The sequence below is a fragment of the Psittacula echo genome, assembly GCF_963264785.1.
Source record: "Psittacula echo genome assembly, chromosome: 1".
Lineage (NCBI taxonomy): Eukaryota > Metazoa > Chordata > Aves > Psittaciformes > Psittacidae > Psittacula > Psittacula echo.
Genome location: NC_137735.1, coordinates 114,503,633 through 114,524,443, shown reverse-complemented (window position 1 = coordinate 114,524,443; position 20,811 = coordinate 114,503,633). Strand labels below are relative to the sequence as shown.

The following is a 20,811-nucleotide window of genomic DNA, read 5'->3' as shown; positions in this document are numbered from 1 at the left end:
GTCCCAAAATACTATGGAAGGATTACGCACTGTTGCTACACAGTTGATTTTCCAAGCCTGCATGTTGGGATATGTACTGTCAGAGTTCATTAAGCTGACACTCTAGTACACCATTTCCCTCAGTCATGGGAAAGCCTTCATGCAAGTCAGTCCACCTTGTCTGGCACTCTTTTTCCTGATGCTACTGTGACGAGTTTTACCACTAATCCTTTTCCTATACAAGGATATTCTGTTTGACATCTAACATTTAGGGGCCTCCTCCCTTCAAATTCAAGCAGTTCTTTTACTGATACTGTGAAGATTTATTGTGAGCAAGCTTTTTCTAAATTAATTTTGTGATAAATTCTCTTAAGGGTCGTGGTGAGCAGTTGTGAGCTTCTTCTGCCTCTAATATCAGGTCCAAAATAGACCAGTGCTACCGACAAACCAGCTAATAAAACTATGCTTCTGATCCAGTGACACAAGATTGTGGGAGACTGTTAAAAAAAAAACCTGCAGGTGAGGCTCTTAGTGACATGGTTCAGTGGCAGTACTGGGGTAATGGTTGAACTTGATCTTAAAGGTCTTTTTCAACCTAATTGATTCTATGATTCTAGGATATAATTTCTAGATTTTGGTACACCTTCTTAAAAGGAAAAGTTATGGAAATGAACAAACCAGAGAAAATATGAGCTGTTGATCCCCATTACATGTTAAAGGAATGTTGCAAAGTCACAAAGCTACAAAATGCCAGAATGAAGACTGCTCAGCACTGGCTAATCACCCTACAACCCAGGATCCATATTCTACATGGCATCATACGTGCAGTATAATTACATTTCTGCATAATCCATTATTTCAGTGCAGCAGGATGGATGGTGCTTACAAAATAAGATATCTGGTATTTCTTTTTTTAGTCTTTATCATGCTTTGTGTAGGTCCATGTCTTATATATAGTTTTCCATTGAAGACCTCATCAGTAAGAATGACTCACTTCAGACTTTTTTAGATGTGATATAATATTAGACAGCTCCAAAACAGGAATTAATATGTTTTATAAAATTTCTTCAAGGCAAGGCGGCATTTTTATACCCATTGTACAGATAAAGAGTTAATGTAGGACTAATTAGAATAATAATAAAAAATGTATTAGTTCTCGGTGCCTAAATGCAGCGATTGTTCTCTTCCATTTCAATAAGCACTTAGTATCTATGTACATATGTATTCAAAGGAAAACTGTAGTCAAATTCTGTTTCAGCTGTGAGCATTCACACTTTAGCAAATCCAGTTCTGCTCCTTCTCTTGCACTTGTGTATCAAAGGGTTTTCAGTGCATCACTTTTATCAGAAAAAAACATGGTAACTTGAAGCTAGCTGTCCAGGTAAATCAAAAGCCTGAGACACACTGGAAAATGGAAAAATCTGAATAATACAGTACTGCAAAGCATACTGGAGAGACAACTTTCTGCAAGGAGTCAGCTTAAGCCCAGCCAAACAAACTAGCTCTCACTTGGCACCTCCCAAAGAGCGACAAGAGTACCTCTGTGAAGACTATCATGTTAAATGTCCCTCTGCTTTTTTTCAGGACTCCCTAAAATGTTTTAAGTCAGTAAACTGAGGAAAGAGTAAATGGAGAAAAGGAGACATGGGGAGAAGAAGAAAAGACCAGCCTGCAGGGACGGTGAGGCACGGAGAGAGCTCAGAAACACAAATGCATTTGGGGAGAGATGGACAGTCACATTGAATTTCAGGACTAAAAAGAAAGGAATAGTGGTACCTGAGTAGATACAGGAGAGACAAGAAGAATCCTAAGAAACAGTTTCTGCCATGAGAAGCAATAAAATGCATGACTTGAAGATCAAAGTAACGATAAATTACATATAGCTAGCTCATGCACAGAAAATGTTCCTGATTCATTTGGTTTGGGACATAAAGATATTAATGAGTATTAAATACTTGTTTTGGTTTTCTGCACTATTTTTAGTTTAAGTCCAATCCTTGCCACTGAATTTATTCAGAAATTAACAGAAGATACCCAATGGATTCCTCAAGCAATCTGGCTACCTCTGACTCCCAAATGAGAAACTGTGCTTTCCAGCTACAGGTACTTAGAAAACTGTACTATCAAAGAACAGACACAAGCAGATAATTGTCCTATGCATTCTCCATAGACCAGGCTTCTTCTTGCACATGCTAGCTAGTGTTTATTTTCTCTTTCCGTAGGTCTCCATTTTTTATTGTTCAAGAAGGAAGGAAATCAGCATGCATTTTAAACACATACATGCATGAAGCAAAATGCTATTATATACATAAAAGAGCTATGAGACAGAGAAATCAAACAATACAAGCAGGAACAACAGAATTTGCTGACAAAAAGCCTGATGTTACAAGGAATCAAAGATTTGTCTGTGTCTGGGTTATTTAGCGTAATATTCCACTCCTGCTGCATGAAGTGATTTTTCTGGACAGAAAGTGAAGATCTACTATTTCTACAGGCAATAAAACAAGTACTTAAAAAATCAGAACATTAGGAAATAAGAAGTTCATGGACAGAAAAGACACATTTTCAAATTCCAAGAGAGATGGAAAATGAAATAAAATAACTTGCATTGTCAATTTATAATTCCGTTCTGGCAACAAGAGGGATGCCTTCGGAGTTCAGAGAAGCTAATAGAGCTATAATATTCATACTATATTTAAAAATGGATCAAGCCTAAAAACTAACTCAGTATTGTGCAATCTTTTATCCTAATGCAGTATAGCAGCTATTATTACTTTATAAATGCCATCTTAACTTACTTCAAGAATTGGGCTTTCTATGTGATTAAAGGGGGAGTTGTTTGGAGAGATCAGACCTGAAGCACTGAAAAGCTGTTAAATAGTGTGACTACTGAATCTATCAATCATTTCTGAGATTTTAAGAGCTGTAACCAGCTGTGCATGTATTTGTTTTTAACATGAGCTGCAAGATTCCAGTGAATAAGATGCAGATTTTTCCAACCCTCTTCCTAATTGCAAAGGGGGGTTGTGCACAGAGGGCCACTCTTTACCAATTCATGGCTGCTAACCAGGCAGTCAGAGAAAATACTGTTTAGGATTTATATTGGAAAGGTCATTTGATAGGGGTTTATCCAGCATACCTTTATTCATGATATTACAGTTTTTAATATTTAAACTGACTGTTAGCACTTGTATCCACAGCAACCTTATCCCTCCACATCTGCCACCTGGGCAAATACTTTGGCTTTTATATTTCTAAACTTCCATCTAGATCTAGTCTTTGGATCAAAAAGCTTTCAAAGAATTATCATACACTCAAAGATGTTCAACACAAACTAGAGCAGGGATGGTACATCTCGCAAATTTAACCTATTGCTGTTCCCACCAGCGAAGTTATTAAATAATTCAATTTCAACTAATTCAATAAAACACTGTATAATGTAACACTAATAAACATCTGAAACATGAGATTTCAGCTAAGTCATGCATTGTATGTACAACAAGTGTATATACCCTCAGTTTCATCAGTACTAACCAGTCTAAAACAAATATAGTGCATTGTTGCATGGAGATTTTATCCCATATGCACAGTAATTGGAGCTTAATGAGGGACAGCAAAAGATACAGAATATAATATGTTCCATAGTGAATAAAATGTTTGAAATGTTTAATGTAGTGTTTTAAAGTCTACAGAAGTTAATTAGTTGGGGAGTAAAGTAGTATTTGTATTGCCTGTTTTCCTGAAAATATATTTCAGTCAGGAGAGGACTAGCAACAAAACTAGAGACCAGGTGTGAAATTTTTTGTGTGACATTGTATTTACAATTAATAAAAGCTTATGTTAATTCAATTAGTTATTTTTATTTGGAATAAAATCATAGTCAAGACAAGGTAGTTTACTTTGTCTGCATCGGGCCTTTACCTTATTTTCAGCAGTTGAAGAATGTATCCTTTTTTTTTTCCCATTGAAATTCAAGAACATCAAACTTTCTTAGAACTGAATCTGTGCTTAGACCCATGTAAAACACTCAGGCAAAGTTTTTGGAGGTGACCACTGATGCACAGTGTTCAGCTGAAAAATTATGAGAAAAGTGTTTCTAACAGAATGTATTAATTTTTAATTGTCTAAAGTTACCATCTGAAGTGTTATTCTTTTATCTTTTCTAACTAACTCTTTATAACCCAGTTTCTAAAATCCAAATGCAAACATGAAGCCTGTTTGGATGTATAAGTACTTTAGAGTGATAAGACAATTCTAATATTCCAGATTAACAGTACTAGACAACTGTGAATTACTGCTGAATAAGAAGAGCTTAGAGGTCCCACAATTGTTTTAAATAACCATTGGGCTAAGGTTGTAAAATCATCAAGACATGTAACTTTAGAAAAATAAAGTTTTATTTTTAACTGCTAGTTCTTTGAAATATGTGCTTCTGCATACTCAGATCTCAGTACACTGAATGAGGAAGGATTTGGAGGGAAAAAATTAGTAGAGAAACCTGTGATTAAAAATTGTACCCTAAGGCATATGAATGTGAGGGATGAACTGAGGTTTGGCAAGTACTGTAACTCCCACATTCTTTATTTTGGAGCATCTTGATGAATTTGTTTTTTGTGGAATTTGTGTATGTTTGTGTACACGTGTGTGCTCGAGTGCACGCGTTGAGTAGGCAGAATGGACAGCATGTTGTGATGAGCAAGCAGAATGGACATCATATGGATAAAAGCTTTATGGATTTCAAAGCTTTTGTTATTACAAAGGTTAAAACTGATGCTGGGGTGTTGGTACCACAAAAATGTATTGGCGGAGAAGGAAACTTTTTCCCCAACATGTAGGAAATAAGATCTCTAAACAGAAGGAAAGTTTAAGTGCTGAGGAAATTTAGAGGCCGTCAGACATTCTGTATCAGAAATGACTTACTTGCATGGCAGTGCTGGTATTAAAAGGTAGCTGCAGTTTTACCGGCAAAATTAACCTTGTCTCCCTTGTTGAACTTTTAATTGCTTTTGATGGAAGGAAAGCTTCTCATCTACGTGATGAGAGGCACAATGTGTTTTATAATACATCTGTTTCTTTACTGGTTTTTCTTAAATACTGAACGGCAGTTACTTCATTTAGCTTTACTCTCTTCCCATTACATCCCATTGTGACATTCAGTTCACTCCCCCATCTTCTCCCCACCAGACTCAGTACTGGTGACAGTAACTATCTGTTGCTATCAGCAACACCAATCATTTCCTTTTTGAATAAGGCATCAGTTGTAAGGTGAAAGGCTTGTCAGGACACTGGAAATCTATGCTGAGGATCAATCCTGTGATCAGAAATATATATTGATAGTATATTTGTATTTTATTTGTCTTCTAATAATTAATTCTCTAGGAGTTCTCAAAGATGATTAATAAAGGATCTCATATTTCCTCTTCAGTTTCTTAAGACTCTTCATCAAACATCACCTAACCTAGATGATTCAGATACTGTAATTAACCAAGTACTCTTTTATCTGCTTGCAGCATGATAGCACTCTCTCTCCCCACCCCCCCCCACCCCCCCAATATCTCAGTGTCCTTCATTTAACACTGCATTTGACTAATTCTTGTACTTTGTTCTTTATGCTAAAACTGAGTTTTCTCTGTCTTCTAGCAGTGGTCATAACTTTCTTAATATCCCTTTTAGCTACAGCATATTGACAAAACCTTTACTAAGTTTATTTTGCTCACATACTTAATGAAATGTCATTTTCTCTCCAGTTTTCTTCCTGCCTCTATTTTGGTTATTTATCTATTCTTTCATGATGTATTCTCTCTTTATTTTAAATTTTTTCAGTGTTTTTAATCTGCATTAATACTTTTTCATATATCTACCCAAGTTTCTCTTATATCATCCAGTCTTCCTTCATAAAAGATAACATGTTCAAGAATCTTATGTTTATTTCCAGTTATCTGTTAGTACCCATAATCTTTACCTGATAACTCCTTCAGAATCCCACACTGTAATTATCTGTAATCAAGCTCTTCTCTACTGCTTTGCCCTTCAAAGATCTTTAACTTAGTCAGGGAAGTCTGTCATTGTTTGAGATTAATTTACCAGATTTCATTTAATTGCTTCTTGTCAGACAATATTGTCCTAAAGCAGTAATATAAACAACTGTATACTGTGCTCCTTTTAAAATTCTTTTATGATTTTTTTTTTTATTAAGAAGTATTCCCATATGAAATAACTAAGAATAAGCTGCAACCTTCTACAGGCCACTAGTTTTAAGTCCACCATTGCCTTCTATTGTGAAGCTTTCCATTATTTACTCACAATGTAAATAGAATTATCAATTGATTGTCCTTTGAATCTTCAGGTTTTCACTCTAAGGAGTAAAAACCTCCATAATTTTTGCCTCCCTTAACCTTTAAAGTTTCTATGATTTTTAATGACCTTTACATATTGTCAGATTTTCTAAGAGATAAGAAGGATTTTAGGTCAAGACAACATTGAACGTTAACATTTAACATATTTGTAGAACAGATGGAACTAATTCCAATCCTCAAGTACCATACTCGCAGATATGTACCATGAAATTTACTGGTGACTGTATATGCAATGGCTTTCAATATCTGGATATGGCCATCTGTTCTTAGTGAGAGTAAGACTGAGCCCAATACATTGATATGTACATTGGACAAGCTCTTCCTCTCAGACTACTGCAGAGTGAGCTTCCTAAAGAGGCCCATATACTCTAGATGTCACTAACCTGAATGGCAGAAGTGAGTGGAAGGACATTCCACTGCATATACTGGTGCTTGGATTGTCTACTAAGTGTACAGCCTCAAGTCCTGTCTGTGTGCCTTGCATGTACAACCTTGTATGAAACATTTAAATACAGATGGCCAAATATTCCAGAAGAACTAGAGAAACCCTCACCTAAAGGCTAACTTAGCAGAACCCAGCAGACAGGCAGACAGGCCTATCCCAGATTTTATACTAAGAATCCTTACTAGAATGAGAAAGAAGATCTTGAAGCCTCAGGGCTGGATATTCTGAGAGGAGAAACAGCTTTAATAAAAATACTTTGTGCTTCCTTTTGGTAAACCCTGGATGGATTCTAGCCCAAATTGAGGCATCAAAATTTTTGTGTCTACATGAGAGCTTAAGAAGACCTAGTAAAAAAAGCAATACAGCCTAGACAGTCATTTAGCTGACCAGATGAATCTACTTTAATTTATCCTAAATAGGTACCCTAATAGTTACTTCGTCAGTCAACTAAATTGTATCCTATGCTCCATTTGCTTTAATGGCTGATAAGGTGCTTCACCTAGTTGCCCACAGATACTAATTTAGTCATTTGGGATGTGCAAATGTACATTGCCTGGAATCCAACTAAAGCTCCAGATGGGTATGGGTTTTCCATGGATCCTGTATCCTATATTATAGGCCTACACAGATGTCTCAGACATATAAAGTGATTTCCAATACGTGGACAACCAAAATGAGTCCTAAAGATCTACTGACTGGTACACATTTTAACTTTAATTCTCCCCCACTCTATGTTCTGCTAACATGTTGGACTATTGCAAGAGTTGGCCTGCCTCAGGAGCTGCAAAGGCTCACTGAGGTGAAGGACAGGAAGACTCGGAAGAGCAACAAAGAGTGACAAAGAGCTGATTTTCTCAGGGAAGAAGCCAGAGCTGCACAGGCACTGAGAGTTGTTTCACAGTTTTAGTGTCAAGTTTTGTACATCTGCAATAAAACTACAAGCAAGTTCTAGGGATTTGCCAGTGATCTTCAGATAAGGGGGCTGAAACTCTTAGTTCCAGGCATATATTCTAAGATTTTACTTGATGTACAGAAAATCTTAAACCAAAGTTTATTCCAGTATCAGTGGGACCCACATATTACTCGCAGCCAGTTTTAAGGTTGTGTTAAATGGTTTTCTCTAGTATGCTTTAAGCATATTAGGTGTTGGCTTCTGAAAGTCACTAAAGTTACTGCACACCTTATCAAAGAACCTTTGTCAAACATTGGCTTCCTTTTCATCATCTGCAGCATGGCCTATTTAAGAAAGGTGTTGGCAGACTGACTTGCTTTTTGAAGCTTTCATCTAATGTCCAAATCGCCTATCTTTGCACTAGGTATTTTTGGATAAAAGCTCTGGTGGCCTCTGCAACTGCAGGACTTGAAGCCAATGCACATAGAGAAACTCTTTCAGGTGCATTTCACTCTACAGAAGCAAAATCGTTTCTGTCCTTTATACTTGATACAGAGTTTAAGATCCTCCAGAGAGATTAAAGGCAAGAAGAATTACTGGGTATTCCAGGACAGCAAAACCCAGGAACGACACCTGAGGGAGGATAGTCTCCAGATAAACTTCAGTTGATTTAAGAACCTCCAGACCTAGTGAAAAAATGAATGGAAAGAAACAAAAAAAGAAAGAGAGAGAGGAAAGGAGAAAGAAAAGTCAAAAGTTAACTCAAACTAAATCCAAAACAGGCAGCTAAAGGTAACTGAGAAGGTAGCCATGTCTAGCACTGTGAAACCAGGTAAACACTTGTGTAGGTAAGTTCACAGGATGAATACAATTACAGAAAATTATTAGAAGGATAATAACGCATATGCAACTAAGACAGTAGGTGGAAACTCAAGTCATCTGTATTCTCAAGCTCTGTGTGACCTACAACATTGAAGATTCATTTCAGCTGTGTAAGCATCAGGACCCTAGAGCCATCTGAGATGCTCAGCGGTATCCCACCTGGACTCTGGCTGCTGATCATGAAGTATCTGACTGTCTCTGGTCTTCAGTAATATCTGTCAGCCTTGTCCAGATCTTCTGGATTCCCTTTCCAATTGGTACTCCAGTATCCAGTATCTCAATTGGTACTAGATACCTACATTTAAGCAAGTAATTCATCTGCTAAACATGAGGTTAGTAGATATTTAAAGAACTAGTGCCCTTTATCTCAAATATATAAGCACCTTTAAATTCCATGCTGCAGTCACTCTATGCCTCAGTTTCCCAACAGTGAAAAAAAAAAATAGAATTTAGAAAAGTACTTAGGCAATGCTTAGATCATCAGGCAATACAAGCCATGTAAGTACTTGAAGGGGTACAGGTGCCTGTCTGTAAGTTCACAGCAGCCATGAAAGTCAAATGTCGTATGCCACTTCAAGTTATTAACTGTTATTAAGGAACAATATTTTGGAATGTCAAAAATTATAATAAAATCCTTCATATTTTTCTGTTTAGTCATTTCAGTTGCCTGGTCCCTATTTCTTTCATACAATGTTTTATAAATCTTTTAAAGAGATATTATCTTCACTAAATCGCAATATTAAGCAAGTGATAAAATTTCAGAGTATCTTAAAATATTAGAACAACCTATAAATATGCTGTCCTTAATCAGAACCAGTCCCCACTGGCCAGTGGTTTGATTGAACTACTTTTATCTCTGTGAATCCAGAATGGAGTCTTTGATGAAGCTCCAGAGTTGTATAAAGCTGCGTGCGAGTATCTAGCAACCTCGTACACTTGTATATTTTCATGTTTCTCTGCAATTACTTCTTTTCTCAGCATACTAAGTTATGTAGGCCTGGGAGTTTGCATAAAGATTATACCTTATCCCAGAGATATCCAGGGGACCTACGCATCAAAAAGATCTTCACTGATTCTTTAGGTTTCCTTATTTTTTATATCTAGCTTATGTACTGTGATTTATGACTGATCTAATTGTTTCTTGTGCTTTAGAATTAATTTGACTGCAAAACAGTCTTCATATTATGAAACTGCAATATCATCTGCATCTTCAAATATAGAAAATCTCTGCACAAAGTCACTACAAATTTTTACATTTGAAGGACACTGCAGCCTATTACACAACAAATTATGAGTTAATAATGATTGCTTATATATATATTCAGGTATGATTCTACTCCTACAAGCACACATGAACCAAGTTTGGGGATTGAATCTGTCTTGGGCCTACTAAACGTTATGCAAGTGTCATTCCTGAACATCACTAATAGTAGGTAGGAATTGCACTTGCTATGTGCGCAAATATGTGCAGAAATAGTTTGTGAAAACACAACATATTTTTTAATACTGTATTTCAAGATATTTTAAAAACATATACACTGATGAACAGTGGAAAAATATTCATACTGTAAAGTTAAAGAAAGAGGCTGTTTCTTACTATAAAGTCCACACACTTCAGTTAACAAACAAATCTTCCTATCCTATTTCAAAGTACAGTCTAGGGAATAACTTTCCAAAATACAGTTTAGTGAATAACTTTCTTAATGCCCAAGGGGGACTAAAAACAAAGAGTTAATTTCTATGATCTAATAAATGACTAACCATTAAATCTTTTTACCTGAAAACCTCCTTTTTATTAGAATGCTAATTTAATTAATAGTATTTTGCTTTGAGAGTAGTATAAATAGGATATATTTGTTCTCATAAGTATATTATTCCATGGACATTAATTATAACATTGTGATATTCCCTCTCCTGTTCTGAGCATCTAGTAAGACATGTACTACTAAATCATACTTAATAGGAGTGTGATGGTTGTTGCTTAGGCAACACAACGAATAAATGCAGGTCAGAATGTGCTTGCAGAAAAACAAAAGCAGGAATATGGTACTGAATATAGAAGAAATATGTCTAAATAATTTTTACTGCATTGAAGTATTAAGAGTTCTTCAATGCAAAGTAGCTAACCTATCTGAAACACTTAATAAGATTGTAAAATATAACTTAATATATAAATCACTTTAATAAAGGCAAAGCAGTTTTCTCATATTAAGGAAGGCTACAACACATTTAAGTTTGGAATGACCTGAATTTTTCTCCTAGCATAGCAGGTCTTTATTCTGTCATTTTCTGATATACTTTCCAAGTTTAATTTTCTCTTCAACATTTTGGCTAGAATGGAAAATACTTTCAAAAACCACTCATTTAAATTTTCAGAAGAAGCTTTCCTTACATAATACTGTTACATTCAAAAGAATATTATTAAAAAAACTTGATGCTTTCTGATAATTTTTGTTTCTAATCAAATACGAGAACTGTTCAAATTCTGGTACAAACAAAACTTCAAATATATAACAGCATGATGAACAGCTCAACATCAATAAATTAGGAATTATTACATACTGAAAATATAAGCTTTTTATTACTAGGGTTTTTCCAGCTTTTTACTTAATCATTGGACATAAGAGTCTAACCTTCCATTCACATGTGTATACTATCCCAACTACTATTAAAATTTATTCTGTATTTTACCTGGAATATATTTTTTAAAACAAAGCACTTCAGAAAAGGCTTAAATTAAAAGAAGCAGAAAACATTATCTAACACACATGTATGCAGGCATAACTAAATCTGTCTGATACCTGAAAAGTTTGATCTGGGTACTATGTAATAGAATCTCGTATATAATTTGTATGTTTACATAAGTATGCTAATAAGAGACATAGGAAATTAAAGTCTTATCAATTCCCCTGGAACATGGGTCAGGCTCCTCCAGAGCCAGGGGACAACAATAAAGCCCTCCCCAGGGCAGTTTATTTGGCTCCTCTGGTGCTCATAATTTACGTGTGGTAGGTGTACCCCTCTGCATTTGTTATGCCACCTACAGCCTCTTGTGAACAATTTCCTTCTGTAATCTTTATAAGACTAAACGATCATCTACTTATGTAACTAATGCTACAACATATATAGGAATCTGTAGTTCCAATTTGGGAAACTGCAGCTTGAAACACATTTTGGATTTTATTTTTTACATTACTGCACTGACAGCACACCCTTCCAGCTTTGTTTTTAAGACTATTTAAAGGTGAAGGTTCTATTGAGTTTTACTGATATAAGCAGAAGATCACATGGCAGCCATGTAAAAACAGAAAGAAACCTCTACTCTATTATAATGTGGAAATGGCAGAGATCTGTGCCTTAATTTTCCAGTCAGTAACCCAAAGGCACATAATGCTGTTGGCCAAAGAAACTAAATAGGAAAACACAATTTGTGATGATTTTACAGTTGTAATATTCACGCTGTTTCACTTCTGTTTCTTATATACCAGGTGTAAGTTATGCAGAGTTAGAACTGCTCCAAGATATATGTGGCTACTAAAAATATCTTAAAAGGGGGCTGATTAATAATATTTTATGCTCTGATACTTTATAGGAAATGGAGTCAGGATTTTTGCAAGTGGTTCAAGTAATGGGAATAATGAAGCAGGTAGAAAAGTGATTATATAACAACCTTCCAAGTAAGCTTCTCTACTGTCAATATTCATTTCAATGGGAAGTTTGTGTATGACAGGTCTCTGTTACTTTACACCACATAGTAATACTGTATATCCTGAAGTACATAAAATTTTATTTCATTGATATGTTCCTGATAAATGTCTAGAGTTAAAACATGAAAATGGAGCTATTAAAAGAAATGCATTACTTTTCCACACAGGGCATAAGTTTCAACAAGTGAATACCATAGCCTGATTTTTGAAGATGAAAAAACATTTAGCTAAGACATCAACAATCACTTTCATAGACACATACTTCATTAAATAATTTTCTATTATTTAACTACCTCTCAATGCAAGAATAGCATTGCATGTTATTTTATTATTGTTACAATGATCTTAATGTTTAAATAAAAGTAACAATGTGATGTATTGCAGAGAGGGGTGTTTACAGCTTTTACATGCTGTGAAAATCCTGCAATAGATTAAAAGAACTGTGCATTTTTCTTTTTTAATCTGAAAATTGGTGAGAGGGAGAAAAAACCTTAATATGCAGTTTTTCTTTTACCATATTTCTGGCTAGAATATTTTGCAGCATGCACAATTCGGAAGTTTATACAAGGACAGTCTATATATTATTAATTTAGCTAGGCATAAAAAAGTGAAACACTATACAGATCTTCCTAGTGCAATGCAGAATTACTCTAAGGTTTTTATAAGCACATAAGACACAGACAAAAAAGGCAGCTACAGTGTATATACACAGATATGCACAGACAATTTCTTACCATAAATTGCACATTGTCAAATCCATTAGCCAGCAAGTGGTTTTCATACTGAGGTAGCCCAATATTTTCCAACCATTGTCCCACTGTCTGGACAGGGCATCGGGGTCCTGTAGGAGGGTGAAGAGGGAGGCGTTTAAGCAATGAATAACCATCCACTGGATAATAGCGGTAGTCCTGGGCTGAGAGGTGGCATTGCCACATCGTGTTCCTGGAAAAGTTGGTATCAAAGGAGCCCGCCAGCTTGACAGATTAATGTTTTCAGCAAGCAGAAAAGTCAGAAGTAAAACATAGTTTACAGGGCAGTATATAGCATAAGATCTGATCCTAGCTCTACATTTCTTAGTTATTAATCTTTACTACAGACCAGTACGTCATACAGCAGAAAAAAAAAAAAAAAAAACAGAAAGGCACATCAAGCTGTCAGCGAAGCTGTTCTCCGTTATATGTGATTGTTGGAATACTCCACAATGAGCAATGCACTGCCAGCAGCAAGAATTCTTTTTATCAAGTACTCCTACACTCATCAGTATGCAGCTCCATGATTCTTGCTCCCCCTCGCTCGCTCCCCATCATTACCCAGCCTAGGCTACACCTCGCATTTTCAATAATAGCCATCAGATAAGGCAGATTTTTTTTTTTGTCTGCAAGCTGTAAGCCTGCTGCTGCTGCTTCCTCCTACACACCCATCCAAGCGTCAATCTTGAATGATGAGAGCAGTCAAAGCAAATGCAGAAAATAGCGAAACTCAAAAGAAACCTAGAGCACTTAAATCTGAATAGAATCTTCATACCAGTTACGCTTTACATATCTGTTTGTTGTAGATTTTTACGTTTCACAAGACATTAAGAACTGCAATACATAAATAATAGCCAATGGCGTGGTTTACTATGCCTTCCCCTTCCCCCTTTTAATACAAAATAGGTAGTGGTCTCCTTTTCTGCCTATATAATAGCAAACCCCTTTAATGAATTGATAATGAACACATTTCACAGCTTCTCTCCTGTAGTACAGCAAAAGACATAAACGGCACAACAATTTTAGTCAAAGTAATTAGATTATCTGCATGATTTCTTCAACCATAAAATATAAGACACAAGAAAACCTTCAAGCCAATATATCATAATTCAATTTGAAAAGGTCACCATTTCAAATGAATAACTAGAATATTTTTACTAAATACAATTTTAAGTTTACACAATTTTCATACAAAAATGTGAATGATAGCAGGCAGACATATAAGATTTGCATGATTTCTAGGGAGGAAGCATATTTTATCAAGTATAATGGGAAAAAATTTAAAATGAAAGTGAAGTTCCTTTTCTGCACAAGAAGCCAAATACCTCATAATGCTCTATTTTTCAGACAGTTTCTCTAAGGCTGGAAATACTTTACACTTCTGTTCTAAGGGGAATGTTTAGTAAACTTCTGCTTTTCATAACTGGATTAATGGACTTGAAAAAAATAAAGGCAGAAAATTGATATATTTAGGGTCCATTGTGAATCTCAGGCAATGATCATCTCTAAAGGGCACTGAATTCCAGGAATAAGGAAATTATAGATACCTGTCAAGGACATCATTTGGGATTGATGATACCATGGCAGAAAACTGTTTCACTGAAATCCAAACCTACAGCCTGACTGATAAGTTATAATGCAAAGTCTTTGCAAGTGACATGCAGAGGCTCCCTAAGCAGTTGCAGAACAGACTTTAAACTTAGCTGGATATTTAAAATTAACAATATTAAAAGAGTTTCAACTTCAGCCTGACTAGAGTTTGGACTAAAACCTGTTATCTTTCACTCTGGTATTGCCGCTTGGATTTGTGGAACATCTCTGAAGTCCATAATGAATTTGTAGAATAATTTTAGTTGAGCCATAAAAAATCTTTCATGAGGTTGGAAAGTTGCCCAAGATAGATCTGTAGGAGATCTTACATTAATCCAGTTCTTCTTATTCATTTGCTACATTACCACATGAAATGTGAAAGGTTCATTAGGCCTATCAAAAAAAATGCTGAAGGCTTCTCTGGCACAGGTAAATCTGTAGTTGCTGAAGAGTCATTTAGGAGTTTTCTCAAGTATTTAATAACATTAACATGTGAATATATGCAATATAGACCATTTATCTACAGTGTGCACAAATAGCTAAATGTATTTCAGATTAATTGATAATTCATTTTTTCTCAAAGTAGCTATACCAAATTGATAGAAATCTAGGTCTCATGGAGATACAAATGCATTTGTTCACATCTGTCTGTAAATCTTCCCTATTTCGCAGAGTTTTTTCCACAATGAATCAATATATTTGTACACAGATAAAACATAATCCTTCAGGGTTGTGCCTCATATGTAGCAAGGCTGTAAGGAGGAGGGTAGGCTATGTTGTGATGAAATACAGTGGACTTCCCTTGAGTAAGCAAATTTGAAAGGCTGGGCAAGCTCTTCAGAGAACAAATTAAGAACAAAATTATCTTAAATTGAGAATTAAATCTTTGTTGATTTTTTCTTAGTTGGCTGAGAAATCATGAATTTCTTTGAAAAGAATGCCTGAATTTGTCTTCCTCTTTCCCCCATAAGCAGAAGAATTGATATTGGAAAGAAACCTGATGAAGCATAATCCCAGTCTTTTAAAGAATAATGCATGATAGGCACTTTATTTCCTCTGCATGCATAGACACAAATATCTCTGCATCTTGTGTTCCAAATCAACAAAAATGTTCTGCCTACAAGATACAGCCAATAATCGATATACCAGTTTCACGGTCAAATGCTTCATCCTTATCTTACTATAAACAGCATGGAAGTTATGCTGCCAGTGATGCAAAGTGTTTGGCTCAATGCCTAGCAACAGTGTAGGCAAAACTCAGTTTTTGAGTGGCTCCCCAGACACATTTCCTCATGTAGCTGTCAGTACTGCATCTCTCTATATCCATGGACCCAGCACTGGATTATTATAGCACTGCTGGTCCCACTGCATACTCTCCTCCAATTCTGTCCTCTGCCAGTATAACTACATGTCTGAACCCATCAAGACAACATAAAGTTGCTCAGAAAGGGGAAAGAAAACAAGGAGAAACACAGTCAGCTTGCTGCCTTGTCCTCATCGCTGACTACTGTCTCATTGCTAAAGTATCCTGTTACCTGCAAGACTTTTCTCCCTCCTTGTTCTACCAAATGTGGTAGTAAGGCAAAGACAAAGGAAGGCACAGAGCCTTAGATTAGATTAATCTAGATTAGATTAGAGGCAAATCTTTCATCATGGGAACATGCAGCTCTTCAAATCTCCTTCTTCTTTGCTAGTCCAGGAGATTTGTCTTAGGGAGGCTGCTTGGACAGTTTTAATGAGCCAGTTCAAGCAGAAACTGGAGCAGGTGCTGTTACTTTGAGACTAGAAGGCTATCTCTTCATTTTGCTAGTCTATGATTCAGTGCCAGCCCCACCAGTGTGCTGCTGCAGGCAGTGTCTACTTTGGCTATGCCTGAAGCTGGTCCTGATATTGAAAATCGTTGTGCAGGCTGTGTAAGATGTTCTCACCTGCAACATATTCACATACTACTGTGCTTTCCTATGATTTCAAAGAACATAAATCCCATGATAATCCTTCTGTGATACCAATACCACAATAAAAAAAGATGCACTTATTCTTGCATGGGAAAACTGACACATAAATCAGGGATAGCAATACTTGGTTCTTGCTTCTCCAAGGCAAAAGAAGCAGCACATAGAAGTAATGTCTGCAAGAAAATGCCATCTGGTATGCTATACGGTAAATTCTATACAAGATGTCTCATTCCCAGTGAGACTCAGAATATCTTTATTGTGGGGTTTGGAAATGACTGAATCTGTGACATCAAAGATCACATGATTTCAAACATGTTGAAAGGCAGATTTGCTCTAAATGAAAAGGAATTTATGATCTCTATTTTATTGTCTCTGTTAATAATGTGGATTTTTCTTCTAATTTTTTCTTCATTTAGTTTTCAAGTGAGGAAAAGAAAGAAATACAGTGATTTTTTTTGTAGAGGAGGTGTTCCCCCACTCATCATGAATAAATTATTATAAACCAATTTCTTAGGTAGGTCGATACATGTTAAACATCGCTAAACACTTCTGATGTTAAGGAGTCAAACATGGAAGAATTTTCATAGCTACTGACCAATACATTTCTGAGTGGAGACTATAGCACAATATAAAAAGAATGAATCTTTTAAGTACACTGGCAGCAAGTTTAGCAGAGTTGAAGAAATTGATGTTAGAGTAAGTACTATAAACATTTTTCTTTAATTAAAGCTTTCAGCCTTGTCCAGCACTAAATGGAATATAACTTTGCTCTTTGTATTTAGAATTTCAGCCAGATAAAAAAGTTATCTCAACACTGTGACAGAACTTGTGCAGCAGAGTTAGAATGACTGCACATTCTAGGGACTAAACTAATCTAAACGTATTCCTGGAGAGGTGACAAGAATAGCTAGGAACAGGATGTTGTATGAGAAAAACTATGTCTAATGTCTAGCAGACCAATATAATTAAATAAAGTTTATTATGAAAGAAATATAGTAGTTTCCAAGAAGTGTATGCAAGGTTCTGCTTTACCTCATGCATTTCAGCTATACTACTAGGCTACTCAAAACGCTTAGATTTGAAATTATAAAAAACTCTGAAAAACCTGGATGCCTTACATAAAATCTGTAATTTCTGTCAGCAACCTAGCTCTTTGGATGACGATGCCACTTTGCATGGTCATGTTTGGTGATGCTGAATATGTGCCTTAAAGTACTTTTAGAGACAGTTTTCCTGGCATATATAAAACCAAACCAAAATCAATAGAAACAGCTTGAATTTAAATAACACTATCTAGTATCTATAATCTAAAGGTTACATTCCATTGCTTATGTGTGGGCCCAGAACACATAAAAATAATTCTCAGACCACAGCTAATGCAAGCTAATGGAACAACCTTCATTGACTAGGAAAATCATCCCCATGATTCTGTTCTGACTATTGTTGACATGGTTTAGTGCTAGGTGTCCCTGCACATGGCAGGGGGGTTGGAACTAGATGATCTTAAGGTCTTTTCCAACCCTAACTATTCTATGATTCTATGATTTATTCTAACTCTGTGTCCTGGGTTCAGCTGTAACAGTTATCTTTCTTTCTCCTTCCTATTAGCTGGTGCAGTGCTGTGGTTTGGATTTAGTATGAGAATAATGTTGACAACACACAAATGTTATAGTTGTTGTTAAGTTGTGCTTACCCTGATCAAGGACTTTTCAGTCTCATCCTCTGCCAGTGAGAAGGGCACAAGAAGCCGGGAGGAAGCAGAGACAGGGGACCTGACCCAAACTAGCCAAAGGGCTATTCCGTACCACAGCATGTCATGCCCAGTATATAAACTTAGGGGAGTCACCTGGAAGGCCCAGATCATTTGGGTCAGGCTGGGTATTGGTTGGCAGGTGGTGGTGAGCAATTGTATCTTGCATCACTTGGGCTTATTGTGCTTTTTTTTCCTTTCCCTTTTTAGTTTTATATTCTCCCCTTGCTACTTCCCTTATCATTATTACTATTAGTATTAGTAGTAGTAGGTTTATATTATACTTCAGTTATTGGACTTTTCTTATCTCAATCCAAAGGGTTTACATTCTTTTTATTTTCCTCCCCATCCTGCCTGGAGGGGGGAAGAAGGCTGTGTGGTTCTGTGTTACCAGCTGGGCTTAAACCATGACACTCTACATTACCACTATGCAAGTCCAATAGCTGTATCTATAATAACTATAAATACAAAGTCTGTGAAGACAATTCATTTTACTTGACAGATGATTTGTCAAGAGTGAACTGCACTTTGTGAACCCCATTGGACTTTCTACAAGTTTGTGTTTCTGATTGTTGATGTATTATTTACCCAGGAACAGCTCAAAGTTCTTCACTCCATCATGAAACATATATCTATTATAGACACTTCAAAGTTAGGGTATTTTTCCTATATAGTCAATTGCTTTGGCAACTTTGATTCAGTCTCCTTCAGAACTCATCCTGCTCAGTGAATAAGGGACAGTTCTTACTAGAAAAATCAAAGATCTGTTTTCTAGAGCACAGCCATCAGATTAGGTTTCAGGACGCCACTACTATGATGCTGAGCAATATATATATAGTGTATGGTAACATATTACCATGCAGCAAGATTTCTTGAGCTAAAATTAGTCTTTCGAGATTCTGATTTTGTACTTTAAATGAATAAATTTGGGAGTTAATTTATGGTTAAAGACAACAGAAAAATCAAACTATATTAGATAGAATTGTAATAGCCAAGATTTCCTTAGCCTATGGAACAGAAATACTAGATGCAACCTACTGAATTGCAAGAATTAGTTAAGAACAGGCAGACATTTCACTGTGGGACCACAGGAGTAGCTGCACCGGATCACACCACAGCTTAATCTAGCTTCGCTTAGCTTCAGCTGCTCACCAGCTTCATTCAGTGACTAGTATAAGAAAGTGTGAGATGGACATGCAGCGATCCTTTCCTAGCATTTTCCCAGTATCCAGCAATTTGTAGCTCAATGCCTTCCTGAAAGAGAAATAGTGTCTTTATGCTTAATAGACCTCCATGGATTTTTCTGCCAGTTTGGTGATTGGTGAAATATACTGGGAGAAAGAAGGTTGCAGAGAGAACTGGTTTTATCTTCTACCCTCCCTCTGTAACTCTTTTCTATGGGAAATGGAGAGAATGTCTCTTTGTATTATGAACGTCACCACAAGGGTAAGAGGTTACTGTCTCTTTGTATTACATTTAGGAAAGACACAGTTAAGATGCAATTAGAATTCAGCTGCTTTTTTTCCCCTTTTCACAAACACTGAAGGAGCTCTTACTGCTGGAGGCAGTGCTGAGCAGGGGGTATGAATGCAAATCTCAGTGGATCACACTATTTTATGAAGTTATTCTATTTTATACAAATTCCTTTGGTAGGACAAGGAGCTTTCAGTTGCCTGTCATTTTTGCAGGAATCATATTCACATGCAAGGGGTAAACAAGTACATCCTTATTCTGGCTTCAGTGAAACTTAGTAACATTTTCTGTAAAAAAGGAGTTAGTTTCTTAGAGCAGTTTCTGTGCTTGCTTCAGGAACTTTTACAGGATAATAGTAACACTACACTCACCACCTATGAGTAATCATTTTCGCTCTTTTCATCTGCAAGAAAAAAACCCCACCAAACTTGAAAATTTATATGACACCATGACTGATCAAAATACTTTATTTAACTCGGTAAAGATTTTAGACTACTGTTAAAAACTAATATACTAAGTATATATCTATAAAAAAAAGTGTATTATGTAGTCTTGCTAAAAATGCTATATAAGGCCAAACTTTTATGCTGTAATTCCCGGCACCATAAAAACAAATATATGTCATTTCAAATTTGAGCAAACCTTAAGCAACACTGGACTAGTAAACAAGCGGGAGTGGGTCACAGAAAAATATTTGAAGAAACTGCTCACAAAAGGTTTGAAAGGACACTCACGGGACAGAGATAGCTCATAAAGTTAAATACAGCCATTAAATAAATGGCAACAGTAATTTCATAGATTTGGTAACTGCTGCAAGGTTCTGTGGAGAGCTGTGGAAACAAGATGTCTGTACTGACATAACCGTAAACTACCATACCTTTGAAGTTATGAATTTTGAAAGTATATATGATGGAAGGTTAAGAATTTCTCCTGGGGTCAATTTACAAATCAGATTCAATCTGAGACAGTTTGGCACTTTGTCTTCTGTTTTCTTTTACCTAGTTGGGCTCAAAGGCTACCTTGTCCCTGATGC

General features: G+C 36.1%; 1 protein-coding gene across 5 annotated transcripts in view; it reads right to left on the bottom strand.

Annotated features, from left to right (window-relative positions):
- Window positions 1–20,811, bottom strand: part of ANKS1B (ankyrin repeat and sterile alpha motif domain containing 1B) — a gene marked incomplete at both ends in the record, with an annotated part of 478,018 nt that overhangs the window by 217,070 nt on the left and 240,137 nt on the right. For all 5 annotated transcript variants that reach the window (XM_080616729.1, XM_080616728.1, XM_080616730.1 and 2 more), the window contains one exon: window positions 12,996–13,102. In XM_080616729.1, coding sequence (XP_080472855.1) covers window positions 12,996–13,102 — 107 coding nt within the window. The remainder of the gene's footprint in view (window positions 1–12,995; window positions 13,103–20,811) is intronic.